The sequence below is a fragment of the Heliangelus exortis genome, chromosome 2 (assembly GCF_036169615.1).
Source record: "Heliangelus exortis chromosome 2, bHelExo1.hap1, whole genome shotgun sequence".
In the NCBI taxonomy this organism is placed as follows: Eukaryota; Metazoa; Chordata; class Aves; order Apodiformes; family Trochilidae; genus Heliangelus; species Heliangelus exortis.
The window spans coordinates 150,553,543-150,571,654 of record NC_092423.1 but is presented as its reverse complement, the minus strand read 5'-3'; the positions used below and the strand labels follow the sequence as shown (position 1 = coordinate 150,571,654).

Sequence of the window (18,112 nt, the reverse complement as noted above, 5' to 3'; positions counted from 1 at the left end):
AAGCCCAGAGCACACAGCAAAGGCTGACAGGAATGCAGGGCTCTCCTTCACAACCTGCCCGCAAACCTCACCACACGAGTGCTATGAGATCATAGAATGGTTTGGCTTGGAAGGGACTCTACAAGTCACCCAGTTCCAAGCTCAGGGATGACAAAAATTAAACCACACCGGTGGCACCCAACCACTTCTGCGGCTTGGTCACGTCTCCAAAAATGCCATGACATACATCTGCCAGGAAAAGACTCCCAAACACACCTCCTCTCACCCAAAAAATGTCACCGTGCTCAGAAGGCATGTCCCTAAAAAAACAAACAGAAAAAGGGATGACTGAGGCAGAAAAGCTTGCTCCAGCCCATTCCTGAGCAGGAGGATGTGTCCTCAGGAGATGCTTGCTGCACAATGCCCTCATGCCCAAAGCCTGTCCCGCCCCTCGGGGACCAGCATAAAAGCCGGCCCAGCGCCTCTCTCCCTCACACACTTCTCTTCAACCCTTCTCCGCTGACACCAACAACCAGGTGAGCCTCAACCCCCTGCCCCTCCTGCCTTCTCCTCACCCACTCTGCCCCAACGCTTTCTCAACACCCTCTCTCTCCTCCACAGCCACCCCTCCAAACCACACACATGGCCTGCTACGACCGCTGCGGCTCTTGCGGACCCACCCCGCTGGCTAACAGCTGCAACGAGCCCTGTGTCAGGCAGTGTGAGGCTTCCCGCGTTGTCATCCAGCCTTCCACTGTCCAGGTCACCCTGCCAGGACCCATCCTCACCTCCTTCCCCCAGAGCACCGCCGTCGGATCCTCCGCATCCGCTGCCGTGGGCAACGACCTCAGTGCCCTGGGAGTGCCCATCAACTCCGGATACGGCCTGGGCTACGGCCTGGGAGGCCTGGGAGGCCTGGGAGGCCTGGGCTATGGCTACGGATGTGGCTACGGCCTGGGAGGTAGAGGAGGCTGTGGCATCTGCTAAGGGCCCTCCCTACAACCTATGACAGCAAACACCTGCACCCTGCAACCCACCACATCAAGGGAGACCATTTCTCGTCTGATGCCTCCTCCTCTGATACCTCCTTCTCACAAGCCAAACTACATCAGGGATCTCCTCTCTTCTCCTCACATCAAAAGGCACAAAGACCTTGGTGCTCTGGCAAGATCTGTCTTACACAAGGGACGCCGACTGATGGTTGCACTGTTTGCACCTCAGATATGCTCCCTTCCACATTAATGCTCCTGCCTCTTTATTCTGCTTTTCCATCAATAAAGTTCTTTTGCATCCAAGCCTGACACGCCTCCTCTTCCTTTCTTCCCCCAAGCCTCATCCAGCCCCAGAAAGAACAGAACTAGGGAGCAAGATCCAACCAGGCCACGTGGAAAAGCCCTGCAACACATACCACACAAATGCCATGACACCATGCAATGGTTTGGGTTGAAAGACTCCTTAAAGCTCATCAATGCTGAACCCTTCCGATGAAAACCTCAAAGCTCACTGATGACACCCCACCTCTCCTATGCTTTGCTTTGAAAAAGGCCCTGACACACCTCCTCTGAAAACACTCCAGACACTTCATTTCTCAAAAAAACTGTCACCAGGCTCACAAGGACAAGTACCAAGCTCACAAGTACGACCGCTGCGCTTGTGACTTATCTCCCAATGAAACCATCCAGCTCCCACAGGATGTGTGGATGTCATCTCTCAAGACCCAAGGACTCCAGAGGATCCAGTTGCCCAGCACTCCATCCTTCATCACACATCCCACAGCACTGGAAGACAACTGTATCCTGGGATTCATCAAAAGAAGAAATGGTTTCATTTGACAGTGCTGAGACACAAAACACCTCGATGAGAGAACTTCTGGATACCTCCTCAACAGGAGTGTTCATGAGCATGTCAAGAGGACTTAGAGAAATCTGGTCTAGTAAAAGTAAATTGAACTACAAAGAAGTAACTAGGAATAACTACAAATCATTCAGTGGGTTCGATCTAGATGACCCAAGCCATTCTGTAGTTCTAGAATTCCTAAGATTGCCTCACAATCATCCTGGAATACACTCAGTCCTAAGGAACTACAGGTGGGTTATGTTTTAGTTACTTTTGGCCCTTCTGATTTTCTCTCTACATTATCTCACTAAATCCTTGCAGTCCTCAAGTTCCAAACCCCTTTTTGCAAAGGTCATAAAATGTCAAAATTCCCTCAGTTCCAGCCAAAACCCTCAGTTCACTCAGGCTGGTTCTCTTCCATGCAGCCTCACCTGCCAGTCCATGGGGACTCCCTATCCAAAGAGAAGCAATCACCTGAACCCTACTCACAAAATAGGCCACTGGACATTCTAAATCCAAAAATCCTTTCCACAGAAATTCAGCCCCTACCTGGAACTTAAAAAACAACTCGAGCTTCCTCTGTCCTCTTACAAGCTCATAAAAATTATTTGTTGTTTTTCAGTTTCAACCACAAAGATGTTCAACCATTTTGAACTTCCTCCCCATCAGTTTAATTCCCAAAATATTTGGACTCTTTCACAAAACACAGAAATAACTGACCCTGTAGATGTCTCATTTACAAAACATTACTTACCCGGTAAACCAAGCACAAAGAGCTACAAACGTGCAAGGAAGAAGGACACAGAGACAGCCAGAGAGCACACCCAGAGGAAAAGACCAGGACTAAAGACAGGCCTGGTGAGATGGCAGCAAGAGAAGCAGTGTGATGAACCAGGCACAGCCTCATGCCCAGCACCTCTCCAAAGCCCAGAGCACACAGCAAAGGCTGACAGGAATGCAGGGCTCTCCTTCACAACCTGCCCGCAAACCTCACCACACGAGTGCTATGAGATCATAGAATGGTTTGGCTTGGAAGGGACTCTACAAGTCACCCAGTTCCAAGCTCAGGGATGACAAAAATTAAACCACACCGGTGGCACCCAACCACTTCTGCGGCTTGGTCACGTCTCCAAAAATGCCATGACATACATCTGCCAGGAAAAGACTCCCAAACACACCTCCTCTCACCCAAAAAATGTCACCGTGCTCAGAAGGCATGTCCCTAAAAAAACAAACAGAAAAAGGGATGACTGAGGCAGAAAAGCTTGCTCCAGCCCATTCCTGAGCAGGAGGATGTGTCCTCAGGAGATGCTTGCTGCACAATGCCCTCATGCCCAAAGCCTGTCCCGCCCCTCGCGGACCAGCATAAAAGCCGGCCCAGCGCCTCTCTCCCTCACACACTTCTCTTCAACCCTTCTCCGCTGACACCAACAACCAGGTGAGCCTCAACCCCCTGCCCCTCCTGCCTTCTCCTCACCCACTCTGCCCCAACGCTTTCTCAACACCCTCTCTCTCCTCCACAGCCACCCCTCCAAACCACACACATGGCCTGCTACGACCGCTGCGGCTCTTGCGGACCCACCCCACTGGCTAACAGCTGCAACGAGCCCTGTGTCAGGCAGTGTGAGGCTTCCCGCGTTGTCATCCAGCCTTCCACTGTCCAGGTCACCCTGCCAGGACCCATCCTCACCTCCTTCCCCCAGAGCACCGCCGTCGGATCCTCCGCATCCGCTGCCGTGGGCAACGACCTCAGTGCCCTGGGAGTGCCCATCAACTCCGGATACGGCCTGGGCTACGGCCTGGGAGGCCTGGGAGGCCTGGGAGGCCTGGGCTATGGCTACGGATGTGGCTACGGCCTGGGAGGTAGAGGAGGCTGTGGCATCTGCTAAGGGCCCTCCCTACAACCTATGACAGCAAACACCTGCACCCTGCAACCCACCACATCAAGGGAGACCATTTCTCGTCTGATGCCTCCTCCTCTGATACCTCCTTCTCACAAGCCAAACTACATCAGGGATCTCCTCTCTTCTCCTCACATCAAAAGGCACAAAGACCTTGGTGCTCTGGCAAGATCTGTCTTACACAAGGGACGCCGACTGATGGTTGCACTGTTTGCACCTCAGATATGCTCCCTTCCACATTAATGCTCCTGCCTCTTTATTCTGCTTTTCCATCAATAAAGTGCTTTTGCATCCAAGCCTGACACGCCTCCTCTTCCTTTCTTCCCCCAAGCCTCATCCAGCCCCAGAAAGAACAGAACTAGGGAGCAAGATCCAACCAGGCCACGTGGAAAAGCCCTGCAACACATACCACACAAATGCCACGACACCATGCAATGGTTTGGGTTGAAAGACTCCTTAAAGCTCATCAATGCTGAACCCTTCCGATGAAAACCTCAAAGCTCACTGATGACACCCCACCTCTCCTATGCTTTGCTTTGAAAAAGGCCCTGACACACCTCCTCTGAAAACACTCCAAACACTTCATTTCTCAAAAAAACTGTCACCAGGCTCACAAGGACAAGTACCAAGCTCACAAGTACGACCGCTGCGCTTGTGACTTATCTCCCAATGAAACCATCCAGCTCCCACAGGATGTGTGGATGTCATCTCTCAAGACCCAAGGACTCCAGAGGATCCAGTTGCCCAGCACTCCATCCTTCATCACACATCCCACAGCACTGGAAGACAACTGTATCCTGGGATTCATCAAAAGAAGAAATGGTTTCATTTGACAGTGCTGAGACACAAAACACCTCGATGAGAGAACTTCTGGATACCTCCTCAACAGGAGTGTTCATGAGCATGTCAAGAGGACTTAGAGAAATCTGGTCTAGTAAAAGTAAATTGAACTACAAAGAAGTAACTAGGAATAACTACAAATCATTCAGTGGGTTCGATCTAGATGACCCAAGCCATTCTGTAGTTCTAGAATTCCTAAGATTGCCTCACAATCATCCTGGAATACACTCAGTCCTAAGGAACCACAGGTGGGTTATGTTTTAGTTACTTTTGGCCCTTCTGATTTTCTCTCTACATTATCTCACTAAATCCTTGCAGTCCTCAAGTTCCAAACCCCTTTTTGCAAAGGTCATAAAATGTCAAAATTCCCTCAGTTCCAGCCAAAACCCTCAGTTCACTCAGGCTGGTTCTCTTCCATGCAGCCTCACCTGCCAGTCCATGGGGACTCCCTATCCAAAGAGAAGCAATCACCTGAACCCTACTCACAAAATAGGCCACTGGACATTCTAAATCCAAAAATCCTTTCCACAGAAATTCAGCCCCTACCTGGAACTTAAAAAACAACTCGAGCTTCCTCTGTCCTCTTACAAGCTCATAAAAATTATTTGTTGTTTTTCAGTTTCAACCACAAAGATGTTCAACCATTTTGAACTTCCTCCCCATCAGTTTAATTCCCAAAATATTTGGACTCTTTCACAAAACACAGAAATAACTGACCCTGTAGATGTCTCATTTACAAAACATTACTTACCCGGTAAACCAAGCACAAAGAGCTACAAACGTGCAAGGAAGAAGGACACAGAGACAGCCAGAGAGCACACCCAGAGGAAAAGACCAGGACTAAAGACAGGCCTGGTGAGATGGCAGCAAGAGAAGCAGTGTGATGAACCAGGCACAGCCTCATGCCCAGCACCTCTCCAAAGCCCAGAGCACACAGCAAAGGCTGACAGGAATGCAGGGCTCTCCTTCACAACCTGCCCGCAAACCTCACCACACGAGTGCTATGAGATCATAGAATGGTTTGGCTTGGAAGGGACTCTACAAGTCACCCAGTTCCAAGCTCAGGGATGACAAAAATTAAACCACACCGGTGGCACCCAACCACTTCTGCGGCTTGGTCACGTCTCCAAAAATGCCATGACATACATCTGCCAGGAAAAGACTCCCAAACACACCTCCTCTCACCCAAAAAATGTCACCGTGCTCAGAAGGCATGTCCCTAAAAAAACAAACAGAAAAAGGGATGACTGAGGCAGAAAAGCTTGCTCCAGCCCATTCCTGAGCAGGAGGATGTGTCCTCAGGAGATGCTTGCTGCACAATGCCCTCATGCCCAAAGCCTGTCCCGCCCCTCGGGGACCAGCATAAAAGCCGGCCCAGCGCCTCTCTCCCTCACACACTTCTCCTCAACCCTTCTCCGCTGACACCAACAACCAGGTGAGCCTCAACCCCCTGCCCCTCCTGCCTTCTCCTCACCCACTCTGCCCCAACGCTTTCTCAACACCCTCTCTCTCCTCCACAGCCACCCCTCCAAAGCACACACATGGCCTGCTACGACCGCTGCGGCTCTTGCGGACCCACCCCACTGGCTAACAGCTGCAACGAGCCCTGTGTCAGGCAGTGTGAGGCTTCCCGCGTTGTCATCCAGCCTTCCACTGTCCAGGTCACCCTGCCAGGACCCATCCTCACCTCCTTCCCCCAGAGCACCGCCGTCGGATCCTCCGCATCCGCTGCCGTGGGCAACGACCTCAGTGCCCTGGGAGTGCCCATCAACTCCGGATACGGCCTGGGCTACGGCCTGGGAGGCCTGGGAGGCCTGGGAGGCCTGGGCTATGGCTACGGATGTGGCTACGGCCTGGGAGGTAGAGGAGGCTGTGGCATCTGCTAAGGGCCCTCCCTACAACCTATGACAGCAAACACCTGCACCCTGCAACCCACCACATCAAGGGAGACCATTTCTCGTCTGATGCCTCCTCCTCTGATACCTCCTTCTCACAAGCCAAACTACATCAGGGATCTCCTCTCTTCTCCTCACATCAAAAGGCACAAAGACCTTGGTGCTCTGGCAAGATCTGTCTTACACAAGGGACGCCGACTGATGGTTGCACTGTTTGCACCTCAGATATGCTCCCTTCCACATTAATGCTCCTGCCTCTTTATTCTGCTTTTCCATCAATAAAGTGCTTTTGCATCCAAGCCTGACACGCCTCCTCTTCCTTTCTTCCCCCAAGCCTCATCCAGCCCCAAAAAGAACAGAACTAGGGAGCAAGATCCAACCAGGCCACGTGGAAAAGCCCTGCAACACATACCACACAAATGCCATGACACCATGCAATGGTTTGGGTTGAAAGACTCCTTAAAGCTCAGCAATGCTGAACCCTTCCGATGAAAACCGCAAAGCTCACTGATGACACCCCACCTCTCCTATGCTTTGCTTTGAAAAAGGCCCTGACACACCTCCTCTGAAAACACTCCAAACACTTCATTTCTCAAAAAAACTGTCACCAGGCTCACAAGGACACGTACGACCGCTGCGCTTGTGACTTATCTCCCAATGAAACCATCCAGCTCCCACAGGATGTGTGGATGTCATCTCTCAAGACCCAAGGACTCCAGAGGATCCAGTTGCCCAGCACTCCATCCTTCATCACTCATCCCACAGCACAGGAAGACAACTGCGTCCAGGGATTCATCAAAGGAAGAAATGGTTTCATTTGACAGCGGTGAGACATAAAACAGGTCAATGAGAGAAGCTGTGGGTGTCTCCTCAACACGAGTGTTGACCAGCATGTCAACAGGACTTGGAGAAATCTGGTCAAGTGAAGTAACTACAACTAACAAGAAGTTTCTAAAAAAAACTAGAAATAACACAGTGGATTTCACTCTAAATGACCCAAGCCGTTCTGTGGTTCTAGAATTCCTCAGCTTGCCTCACAATCGGCCTGCTAACACTCAAATCCAAGGAACTGGGGTGGTTTCCGTTCTAGCACCTTTTGGCTCTCCCAAGTTCCTCTGTAGGTTACCTCATAAAATCCTTGCAGTCTTCAAGTGACAAACCCCTTTTTGCAAAGGTCATAAACTCTCAGCATTCCCTCAGTTCCAGCCAAAACTCTCAGTTCACTCAGGCTGATTCTCTTCCACACAGACTCACCTGCCAGTCCATGGGGACTCCCTGTCCAAAGAGAGGGAATCACCTGAACCCTACTCACAAAACAGACCACAGCAACCCCTCACTCCATAAATCCTTCCCAAAGAAATTCAACCCCCACCTGGAACCTAATAAGCAAGACGGGCACAAAGACAAACACAGAGCTCACCCAGCAGGAAAGACCAGAGCTAATGACACGGTTTGGGTTTTCTCACTTTCAACCAAAACTCTCTGTTCAAAGATGTTGGACTTTTTCCCCAAAAGTTAAAGTTACAAAACTTGGGACTCTTTCACAAAATACAGAAAGTTCTTCCAACCGCTTGAAAAAACAACAATTCTAGGTGCCTCACTCCCAAAATTTCTCTTCCCATGTTAATCCAACTTCAGCAGATACATCTTGCAAAGAATAAAGGCACCAAGGCACCAGCAAAGTACAACCAGCAGCAATAACCAGAAATGCAGACAGGCCCAGTGAGATGGCAGCAAGAGAAGCAGTGTGATGAACCAGGCACAGCCTCATGCCCAGCACTTCTCCAAAGCCCAGAGCACACTGCAAAGGCTGACAGGAATTCAGGGCTCTCCTTCACAGCCTGCCCGCAAACCTCAACACACGAGTGCTATGAGATCATAGAATGGTTTGGCTTGGAAGGGACTCTACAAGTCACCCACTTCCAAGCTCAGGGGTGACAAAAATTAAACCACACTGGTGGCACCCAACCACTCCTGTGGCTTGGTCACGTCTCCAAAAATGCCATGACATACATCTGCCAGGAAAAGACTCCCAAACACACCTCCTCTCACCCAAAAAATGTCACCATGCTCAGAAGGCATGTCCCTAAAAAAACAAACAGAAAAAGGGATGACTGAGGCAGAAAAGCTTGCTCCAGCCCATTCCTGAGCAGGAGGCTGTGTCCTCAGGAGATGCTTGCTGCACGATGATGCCCAAAGGCTGTCCCGCCCCTCGGGGACCAGCATAAAAGCCGGACCAGCGCCTCTCTCCCTCACACACTTCTCTTCAACCCTTCTCCGCTGACACCAACAACCAGGTGAGCCTCAACCCCCTGCCCCTCCTGCCTTCTCCTCACCCACTCTGCCCCAACGCTTTCTCAACACCCTCTCTCTCCTCCACAGCCACCCCTCCAAACCACACACATGGCCTGCTACGACCGCTGCGGCTCTTGCGGACCCACCCCGCTGGCTAACAGCTGCAACGAGCCCTGTGTCAGGCAGTGTGAGGCTTCCCGCGTTGTCATCCAGCCTTCCACTGTCCAGGTCACCCTGCCTGGACCCATCCTCACCTCCTTCCCCCAGAGCACCGCCGTCGGATCCTCCGCATCCGCTGCCGTGGGCAACGACCTCAGTGCCCTGGGAGTGCCCATCAACTCCGGATACGGCCTGGGCTACGGCCTGGGAGGCCTGGGAGGCCTGGGAGGCCTGGGCTATGGCTACGGATGTGGCTACGGCCTGGGAGGTAGAGGAGGCTGTGGCATCTGCTAAGGGCCCTCCCTACAACCTATGACAGCAAACACCTGCACCCTGCAACCCACCACATCAAGGGAGACCATTTCTCTTCTGATGCCTCCTCCTCTGATACCTCCTTCTCACAAGCCAAACTACATCAGGGATCTCCTCTCTTCTCCTCACACCAAAAGGCACAAAGACCTTGGTGCTCTGGCAAGATCTGTCTTCCACAAGGGACGCCGACTGATGGTTGCACTGTTTGCACCTCAGATATGCTCCCTTCCACATTAATGCTCCTGCCTCTTTACTCTGTTTTTCCATCAATAAAGTGCTTTTGCATCCAAGCCTGACACGCCTCCTCTTCCTTTCTTCCCCCAAGCCTCATCCAGCCCCAAAAAGAACAGAACTAGGGAGCAAGATCCAACCAGGCCACGTGGAAAAGCCCTGCAACACATACCACACAAATGCCATGACACCATGCAATGGTTTGGGTTGAAAGACTCCTTAAAGCTCAGCAATGCTGAACCCTTCCGATGAAAACCGCAAAGCTCACTGATGACACCCCACCTCTCCTATGCTTTGCTTTGAAAAAGGCCCTGACACACCTCCTCTGAAAACACTCCAAACACTTCATTTCTCAAAAAAACTGTCACCAGGCTCACAAGGACACGTACGACCGCTGCGCTTGTGACTTATCTCCCAATGAAACCATCCAGCTCCCACAGGATGTGTGGATGTCATCTCTCAAGACCCAAGGACTCCAGAGGATCCAGTTGCCCAGCACTCCATCCTTCATCACTCATCCCACAGCACAGGAAGACAACTGCGTCCAGGGATTCATCAAAGGAAGAAATGGTTTCATTTGACAGCGGTGAGACATAAAACAGGTCAATGAGAGAAGCTGTGGGTGTCTCCTCAACACGAGTGTTGAGCAGCATGTCAACAGGACTTGGAGAAATCTGGTCAAGTGGAAGTAACTACAACTAACAAGAAGTTTCTAAAAAAAACTATAGAAATAACACAGTGGATTTCACTCTAAATGACCCAAGCCGTTCTGTGGTTCTAGAATTCCTCAGCTTGCCTCACAATCGGCCTGCTAACACTCAAATCCAAGGAACTGGGGTGGTTTCCGTTCTAGCACCTTTTGGCTCTCCCAAGTTCCTCTGTAGGTTACCTCATAAAATCCTTGCAGTCTTCAAGTGACAAACCCCTTTTTGCAAAGGTCATAAACTCTCAGCATTCCCTCAGTTCCAGCCAAAACTCTCAGTTCACTCAGGCTGCTTCTCTTCCACACAGACTCACCTGCCAGTCCATGGGGACTCCCTGTCCAAAGAGAGGGAATCACCTGAACCCTACTCACAAAACAGACCACAGCAACCCCTCACTCCATAAATCCTTCCCAAAGAAATTCAACCCCCACCTGGAACCTAATAAGCAAGACGGGCACAAAGACAAACACAGAGCTCACCCAGCAGGAAAGACCAGAGCTAATGACACGGTTTAGGTTTTCTCACTTTCAAACAAAACTCTCTGTTCAAAGATGTTGGACTTTTTCCCCAAAAGTTAAAGTTACAAAACTTGGGACTCTTTCACAAAATACAGAAAGTTCTTCCAACCGCTTGAAAAAACAACAATTCTAGGTGCCTCACTCCCAAAATTTCTCTTCCCATGTTAATCCAACTTCAGCAGATACATCTTGCAAAGAATAAAGGCACCAAGGCACCAGCAAAGTACAACCAGCAGCAATAACCAGAAATGCAGAAAGGCCCAGTGAGATGGCAGCAAGACAAGCAGTGTGATGAACCAGGCACAGCCTCATGCCCAGCACTTCTCCAAAGCCCAGAGCACACTGCAAAGGCTGACAGGAATTCAGGGCTCTCCTTCACAGCCTGCCCGCAAACCTCAACACACGAGTGCTATGGGATCATAGAATGGTTTGGCTTGGAAGGGACTCTACAAGTCACCCACTTCCAAGCTCAGGGGTGACAAAAATTAAACCACACTGGTGGCACCCAACCACTCCTGTGGCTTGGTCACGTCTCCAAAAATGCCATGACATACATCTGCCAGGAAAAGACTCCCAAACACACCTCCTCTCACCCAAAAAATGTCACCATGCTCAGAAGGCATGTCCCTAAAAAAACAAACAGAAAAAGGGATGAGTGAGGCAGAAAAGCTTGCTCCAGCCCATTCCTGAGCAGGAGGCTGTGTCCTCAGGAGCTGCTTGCTGCACGATGATGCCCAAAGGCTGTCCCGCCCCTCGGGGACCAGCATAAAAGCCGGACCAGCGCCTCTCTCCCTCACACACTTCTCTTCAACCCTTCTCCGCTGACACCAACAACCAGGTGAGCCTCAACCCCCTGCCCCTCCTGCCTTCTCCTCACCCACTCTGCCCCAACGCTTTCTCAACACCCTCTCTCTCCTCCACAGCCACCCCTCCACACCACACACATGGCCTGCTACGACCGCTGCGGCTCTTGCGGACCCACCCCGCTGGCTAACAGCTGCAACGAGCCCTGTGTCAGGCAGTGTGAGGCTTCCCGCGTTGTCATCCAGCCTTCCACTGTCCAGGTCACCCTGCCAGGACCCATCCTCACCTCCTTCCCCCAGAGCACCGCCGTCGGATCCTCCGCATCCGCTGCCGTGGGCAACGACCTCAGTGCCCTGGGAGTGCCCATCAACTCCGGATACGGCCTGGGCTACGGCCTGGGAGGCCTGGGAGGCCTGGGAGGCCTGGGCTATGGCTACGGATGTGGCTACGGCCTGGGAGGTAGAGGAGGCTGTGGCATCTGCTAAGGGCCCTCCCTACAACCTATGACAGCAAACACCTGCACCCTGCAACCCACCACATCAAGGGAGACCATTTCTCTTCTGATGCCTCCTCCTCTGATACCTCCTTCTCACAAGCCAAACTACATCAGGGATCTCCTCTCTTCTCCTCACACCAAAAGGCACAAAGACCTTGGTGCTCTGGCAAGATCTGTCTTCCACAAGGGACGCCGACTGATGGTTGCACTGTTTGCACCTCAGATATGCTCCCTTCCACATTAATGCTCCTGCCTCTTTACTCTGTTTTTCCATCAATAAAGTGCTTTTGCATCCAAGCCTGACACGCCTCCTCTTCCTTTCTTCCCCCAAGCCTCATCCAGCCCCAAAAAGAACAGAACTAGGGAGCAAGATCCAACCAGGCCACGTGGAAAAGCCCTGCAACACATACCACACAAATGCCATGACACCATGCAATGGTTTGGGTTGAAAGACTCCTTAAAGCTCAGCAATGCTGAACCCTTCCGATGAAAACCGCAAAGCTCACTGATGACACCCCACCTCTCCTATGCTTTGCTTTGAAAAAGGCCCTGACACACCTCCTCTGAAAACACTCCAAACACTTCATTTCTCAAAAAAACTGTCACCAGGCTCACAAGGACACGTACGACCGCTGCGCTTGTGACTTATCTCCCAATGAAACCATCCAGCTCCCACAGGATGTGTGGATGTCATCTCTCAAGACCCAAGGACTCCAGAGGATCCAGTTGCCCAGCACTCCATCCTTCATCACTCATCCCACAGCACAGGAAGACAACTGCGTCCAGGGATTCATCAAAGGAAGAAATGGTTTCATTTGACAGCGGTGAGACATAAAACAGGTCAATGAGAGAAGCTGTGGGTGTCTCCTCAACACGAGTGTTGACCAGCATGTCAACAGGACTTGGAGAAATCTGGTCAAGTGGAAGTAACTACAACTAACAAGAAGTTTCTAAAAAAAACTAGAAATAACACAGTGGATTTCACTCTAAATGACCCAAGCCGTTCTGTGGTTCTAGAATTCCTCAGCTTGCCTCACAATCGGCCTGCTAACACTCAAATCCAAGGAACTGGGGTGGTTTCCGTTCTAGCACCTTTTGGCTCTCCCAAGTTCCTCTGTAGGTTACCTCATAAAATCCTTGCAGTCTTCAAGTGACAAACCCCTTTTTGCAAAGGTCATAAACTCTCAGCATTCCCTCAGTTCCAGCCAAAACTCTCAGTTCACTCAGGCTGATTCTCTTCCACACAGACTCACCTGCCAGTCCATGGGGACTCCCTGTCCAAAGAGAGGGAATCACCTGAACCCTACTCACAAAACAGACCACAGCAACCCCTCACTCCATAAATCCTTCCCAAAGAAATTCAACCCCCACCTGGAACCTAATAAGCAAGACGGGCACAAAGACAAACACAGAGCTCACCCAGCAGGAAAGACCAGAGCTAATGACACGGTTTAGGTTTTCTCACTTTCAACCAAAACTCTCTGTTCAAAGATGTTGGACTTTTTCCCCAAAAGTTAAAGTTACAAAACTTGGGACTCTTTCACAAAATACAGAAAGTTCTTCCAACCGCTTGAAAAAACAACAATTCTAGGTGCCTCACTCCCAAAATTTCTCTTCCCATGTTAATCCAACTTCAGCAGATACATCTTGCAAAGAATAAAGGCACCAAGGCACCAGCAAAGTACAACCAGCAGCAATAACCAGAAATGCAGACAGGCCCAGTGAGATGGCAGCAAGAGAAGCAGTGTGATGAACCAGGCACAGCCTCATGCCCAGCACTTCTCCAAAGCCCAGAGAACACTGCAAAGGCTGACAGGAATTCAGGGCTCTCCTTCACAGCCTGCCCGCAAACCTCAACACACGAGTGCTATGGGATCATAGAATGGTTTGGCTTGGAAGGGACTCTACAAGTCACCCACTTCCAAGCTCAGGGGTGACAAAAATTAAACCACACTGGTGGCACCCAACCACTCCTGTGGCTTGGTCACGTCTCCAAAAATGCCATGACATACATCTGCCAGGAAAAGACTCCCAAACACACCTCCTCTCACCCAAAAAATGTCACCATGCTCAGAAGGCATGTCCCTAAAAAAACAAACAGAAAAAGGGATGACTGAGGCAGAAAAGCTTGCTCCAGCCCATTCCTGAGCAGGAGGCTGTGTCCTCAGGAGCTGCTTGCTGCACGATGATGCCCAAAGCCTGTCCCGCCCCTCGGGGACCAGCATAAAAGCCGGACCAGCGCCTCTCTCCCTCACACACTTCTCTTCAACCCTTCTCCGCTGACACCAACAACCAGGTGAGCCTCAACCCCCTGCCCCTCCTGCCTTCTCCTCACCCACTCTGCCCCAACGCTTTCTCAACACCCTCTCTCTCCTCCACAGCCACCCCTCCACACCACACACATGGCCTGCTACGACCGCTGCGGCTCTTGCGGACCCACCCCGCTGGCTAACAGCTGCAACGAGCCCTGTGTCAGGCAGTGTGAGGCTTCCCGCGTTGTCATCCAGCCTTCCACTGTCCAGGTCACCCTGCCTGGACCCATCCTCACCTCCTTCCCCCAGAGCACCGCCGTCGGATCCTCCGCATCCGCTGCCGTGGGCAACGACCTCAGTGCCCTGGGAGTGCCCATCAACTCCGGATACGGCCTGGGCTACGGCCTGGGAGGCCTGGGAGGCCTGGGAGGCCTGGGCTATGGCTACGGATGTGGCTACGGCCTGGGAGGTAGAGGAGGCTGTGGCATCTGCTAAGGGCCCTCCCTACAACCTATGACAGCAAACACCTGCACCCTGCAACCCACCACATCAAGGGAGACCATTTCTCTTCTGATGCCTCCTCCTCTGATACCTCCTTCTCACAAGCCAAACTACATCAGGGATCTCCTCTCTTCTCCTCACACCAAAAGGCACAAAGACCTTGGTGCTCTGGCAAGATCTGTCTTCCACAAGGGACGCCGACTGATGGTTGCACTGTTTGCACCTCAGATATGCTCCCTTCCACATTAATGCTCCTGCCTCTTTACTCTGTTTTTCCATCAATAAAGTGCTTTTGCATCCAAGCCTGACACGCCTCCTCTTCCTTTCTTCCCCCAAGCCTCATCCAGCCCCAAAAAGAACAGAACTAGGGAGCAAGATCCAACCAGGCCACGTGGAAAAGCCCTGCAACACATACCACACAAATGCCATGACACCATGCAATGGTTTGGGTTGAAAGACTCCTTAAAGCTCAGCAATGCTGAACCCTTCCGATGAAAACCGCAAAGCTCACTGATGACACCCCACCTCTCCTATGCTTTGCTTTGAAAAAGGCCCTGACACACCTCCTCTGAAAACACTCCAAACACTTCATTTCTCAAAAAAACTGTCACCAGGCTCACAAGGACACGTACGACCGCTGCGCTTGTGACTTATCTCCCAATGAAACCATCCAGCTCCCACAGGATGTGTGGATGTCATCTCTCAAGACCCAAGGACTCCAGAGGATCCAGTTGCCCAGCACTCCATCCTTCATCACTCATCCCACAGCACAGGAAGACAACTGCGTCCAGGGATTCATCAAAGGAAGAAATGGTTTCATTTGACAGCGGTGAGACATAAAACAGGTCAATGAGAGAAGCTGTGGGTGTCTCCTCAACACGAGTGTTGACCAGCATGTCAACAGGACTTGGAGAAATCTGGTCAAGTGGAAGTAACTACAACTAACAAGAAGTTTCTAAAAAAAACTAGAAATAACACAGTGGATTTCACTCTAAATGACCCAAGCCGTTCTGTGGTTCTAGAATTCCTCAGCTTGCCTCACAATCGGCCTGCTAACACTCAAATCCAAGGAACTGGGGTGGTTTCCGTTCTAGCACCTTTTGGCTCTCCCAAGTTCCTCTGTAGGTTACCTCATAAAATCCTTGCAGTCTTCAAGTGACAAACCCCTTTTTGCAAAGGTCATAAACTCTCAGCATTCCCTCAGTTCCAGCCAAAACTCTCAGTTCACTCAGGCTGCTTCTCTTCCACACAGACTCACCTGCCAGTCCATGGGGACTCCCTGTCCAAAGAGAGGGAATCACCTGAACCCTACTCACAAAACAGACCACAGCAACCCCTCACTCCATAAATCCTTCCCAAAGAAATTCAACCCCCACCTGGAACCTAATAAGCAAGACGGGCACAAAGACAAACACAGAGCTCACCCAGCAGGAAAGACCAGAGCTAATGACACGGTTTAGGTTTTCTCACTTTCAACCAAAACTCTCTGTTCAAAGATGTTGGACTTTTTCCCCAAAAGTTAAAGTTACAAAACTTGGGACTCTTTCACAAAATACAGAAAGTTCTTCCAACCGCTTGAAAAAACAACAATTCTAGGTGCCTCACTCCCAAAATTTCTCTTCCCATGTTAATCCAACTTCAGCAGATACATCTTGCAAAGAATAAAGGCACCAAGGCACCAGCAAAGTACAACCAGCAGCAATAACCAGAAATGCAGAAAGGCCCAGTGAGATGGCAGCAAGACAAGCAGTGTGATGAACCAGGCACAGCCTCATGCCCAGCACTTCTCCAAAGCCCAGAGCACACTGCAAAGGCTGACAGGAATTCAGGGCTCTCCTTCACAGCCTGACCGCAAACCTCAACACACGAGTGCTATGAGATCATAGAATGGTTTGGCTTGGAAGGGACTCTACAAGTCACCCACTTCCAAGCTCAGGGGTGACAAAAATTAAACCACACTGGTGGCACCCAACCACTCCTGTGGCTTGGTCACGTCTCCAAAAATGCCATGACATACATCTGCCAGGAAAAGACTCCCAAACACACCTCCTCTCACCCAAAAAATGTCACCATGCTCAGAAGGCATGTCCCTAAAAAAACAAACAGAAAAAGGGATGACTGAGGCAGAAAAGCTTGCTCCAGCCCATTCCTGAGCAGGAGGCTGTGTCCTCAGGAGCTGCTTGCTGCACAATGCCCTCATGCCCAAAGCCTGTCCCGCCCCTCGGGGACCAGCATAAAAGCCGGACCAGCGCCTCTCTCCCTCACACACTTCTCTTCAACCCTTCTCCGCTGACACCAACAACCAGGTGAGCCTCAACCCCCTGCCCCTCCTGCCTTCTCCTCACCCACTCTGCCCCAACGCTTTCTCAACACCCTCTCTCTCCTCCACAGCCACCCCTCCACACCACACACATGGCCTGCTACGACCGCTGCGGCTCTTGCGGACCCACCCCGCTGGCTAACAGCTGCAACGAGCCCTGTGTCAGGCAGTGTGAGGCTTCCCGCGTTGTCATCCAGCCTTCCACTGTCCAGGTCACCCTGCCTGGACCCATCCTCACCTCCTTCCCCCAGAGCACCGCCGTCGGATCCTCCGCATCCGCTGCCGTGGGCAACGACCTCAGTGCCCTGGGAGTGCCCATCAACTCCGGATATGGCCTGGGCTACGGCCTGGGAGGCCTGGGAGGCCTGGGAGGCCTGGGCTATGGCTACGGATGTGGCTACGGCCTGGGAGGTAGAGGAGGCTGTGGCATCTGCTAAGGGCCCTCCCTACAACCTATGACAGCAAACACCTGCACCCTGCAACCCACCACATCAAGGGAGACCATTTCTCTTCTGATGCCTCCTCCTCTGATACCTCCTTCTCACAAGCCAAACTACATCAGGGATCTCCTCTCTTCTCCTCACACCAAAAGGCACAAAGACCTTGGTGCTCTGGCAAGATCTGTCTTCCACAAGGGACGCCGACTGATGGTTGCACTGTTTGCACCTCAGATATGCTCCCTTCCACATTAATGCTCCTGCCTCTTTACTCTGTTTTTCCATCAATAAAGTGCTTTTGCATCCAAGCCTGACACGCCTCCTCTTCCTTTCTTCCCCCAAGCCTCATCCAGCCCCAAAAAGAACAGAACTAGGGAGCAAGATCCAACCAGGCCACGTGGAAAAGCCCTGCAACACATACCACACAAATGCCATGACACCATGCAATGGTTTGGGTTGAAAGACTCCTTAAAGCTCAGCAATGCTGAACCCTTCCGATGAAAACCGCAAAGCTCACTGATGACACCCCACCTCTCCTATGCTTTGCTTTGAAAAAGGCCCTGACACACCTCCTCTGAAAACACTCCAAACACTTCATTTCTCAAAAAAACTGTCACCAGGCTCACAAGGAC

General features: G+C 51.3%; 3 protein-coding genes across 3 annotated transcripts; all 3 read left to right on the top strand.

Annotated features, from left to right (window-relative positions):
• The first annotated feature begins 621 nt into the window (after positions 1 to 621).
• LOC139792960 (feather keratin-like) lies at positions 622 to 966 on the top strand. The gene has a single exon (XM_071736940.1). The coding sequence runs from the start codon at positions 622 to 624 to the stop codon at positions 964 to 966; it is 345 nt and encodes a 114-aa protein (XP_071593041.1).
• A 2,393-nt stretch (positions 967 to 3,359) lies between these two features.
• Positions 3,360 to 3,704, top strand: LOC139792959 (feather keratin-like). Its single transcript, XM_071736939.1, has one exon. It carries the CDS (start codon positions 3,360 to 3,362, stop codon positions 3,702 to 3,704), a length of 345 nt encoding a protein of 114 aa, XP_071593040.1.
• Positions 3,705 to 6,097: 2,393 nt separating this feature from the next.
• Positions 6,098 to 6,442, top strand: LOC139792958 (feather keratin-like). Its single transcript, XM_071736938.1, has one exon. It carries the CDS (start codon positions 6,098 to 6,100, stop codon positions 6,440 to 6,442), a length of 345 nt encoding a protein of 114 aa, XP_071593039.1.
• The last annotated feature ends 11,670 nt before the right edge of the window (positions 6,443 to 18,112 follow it).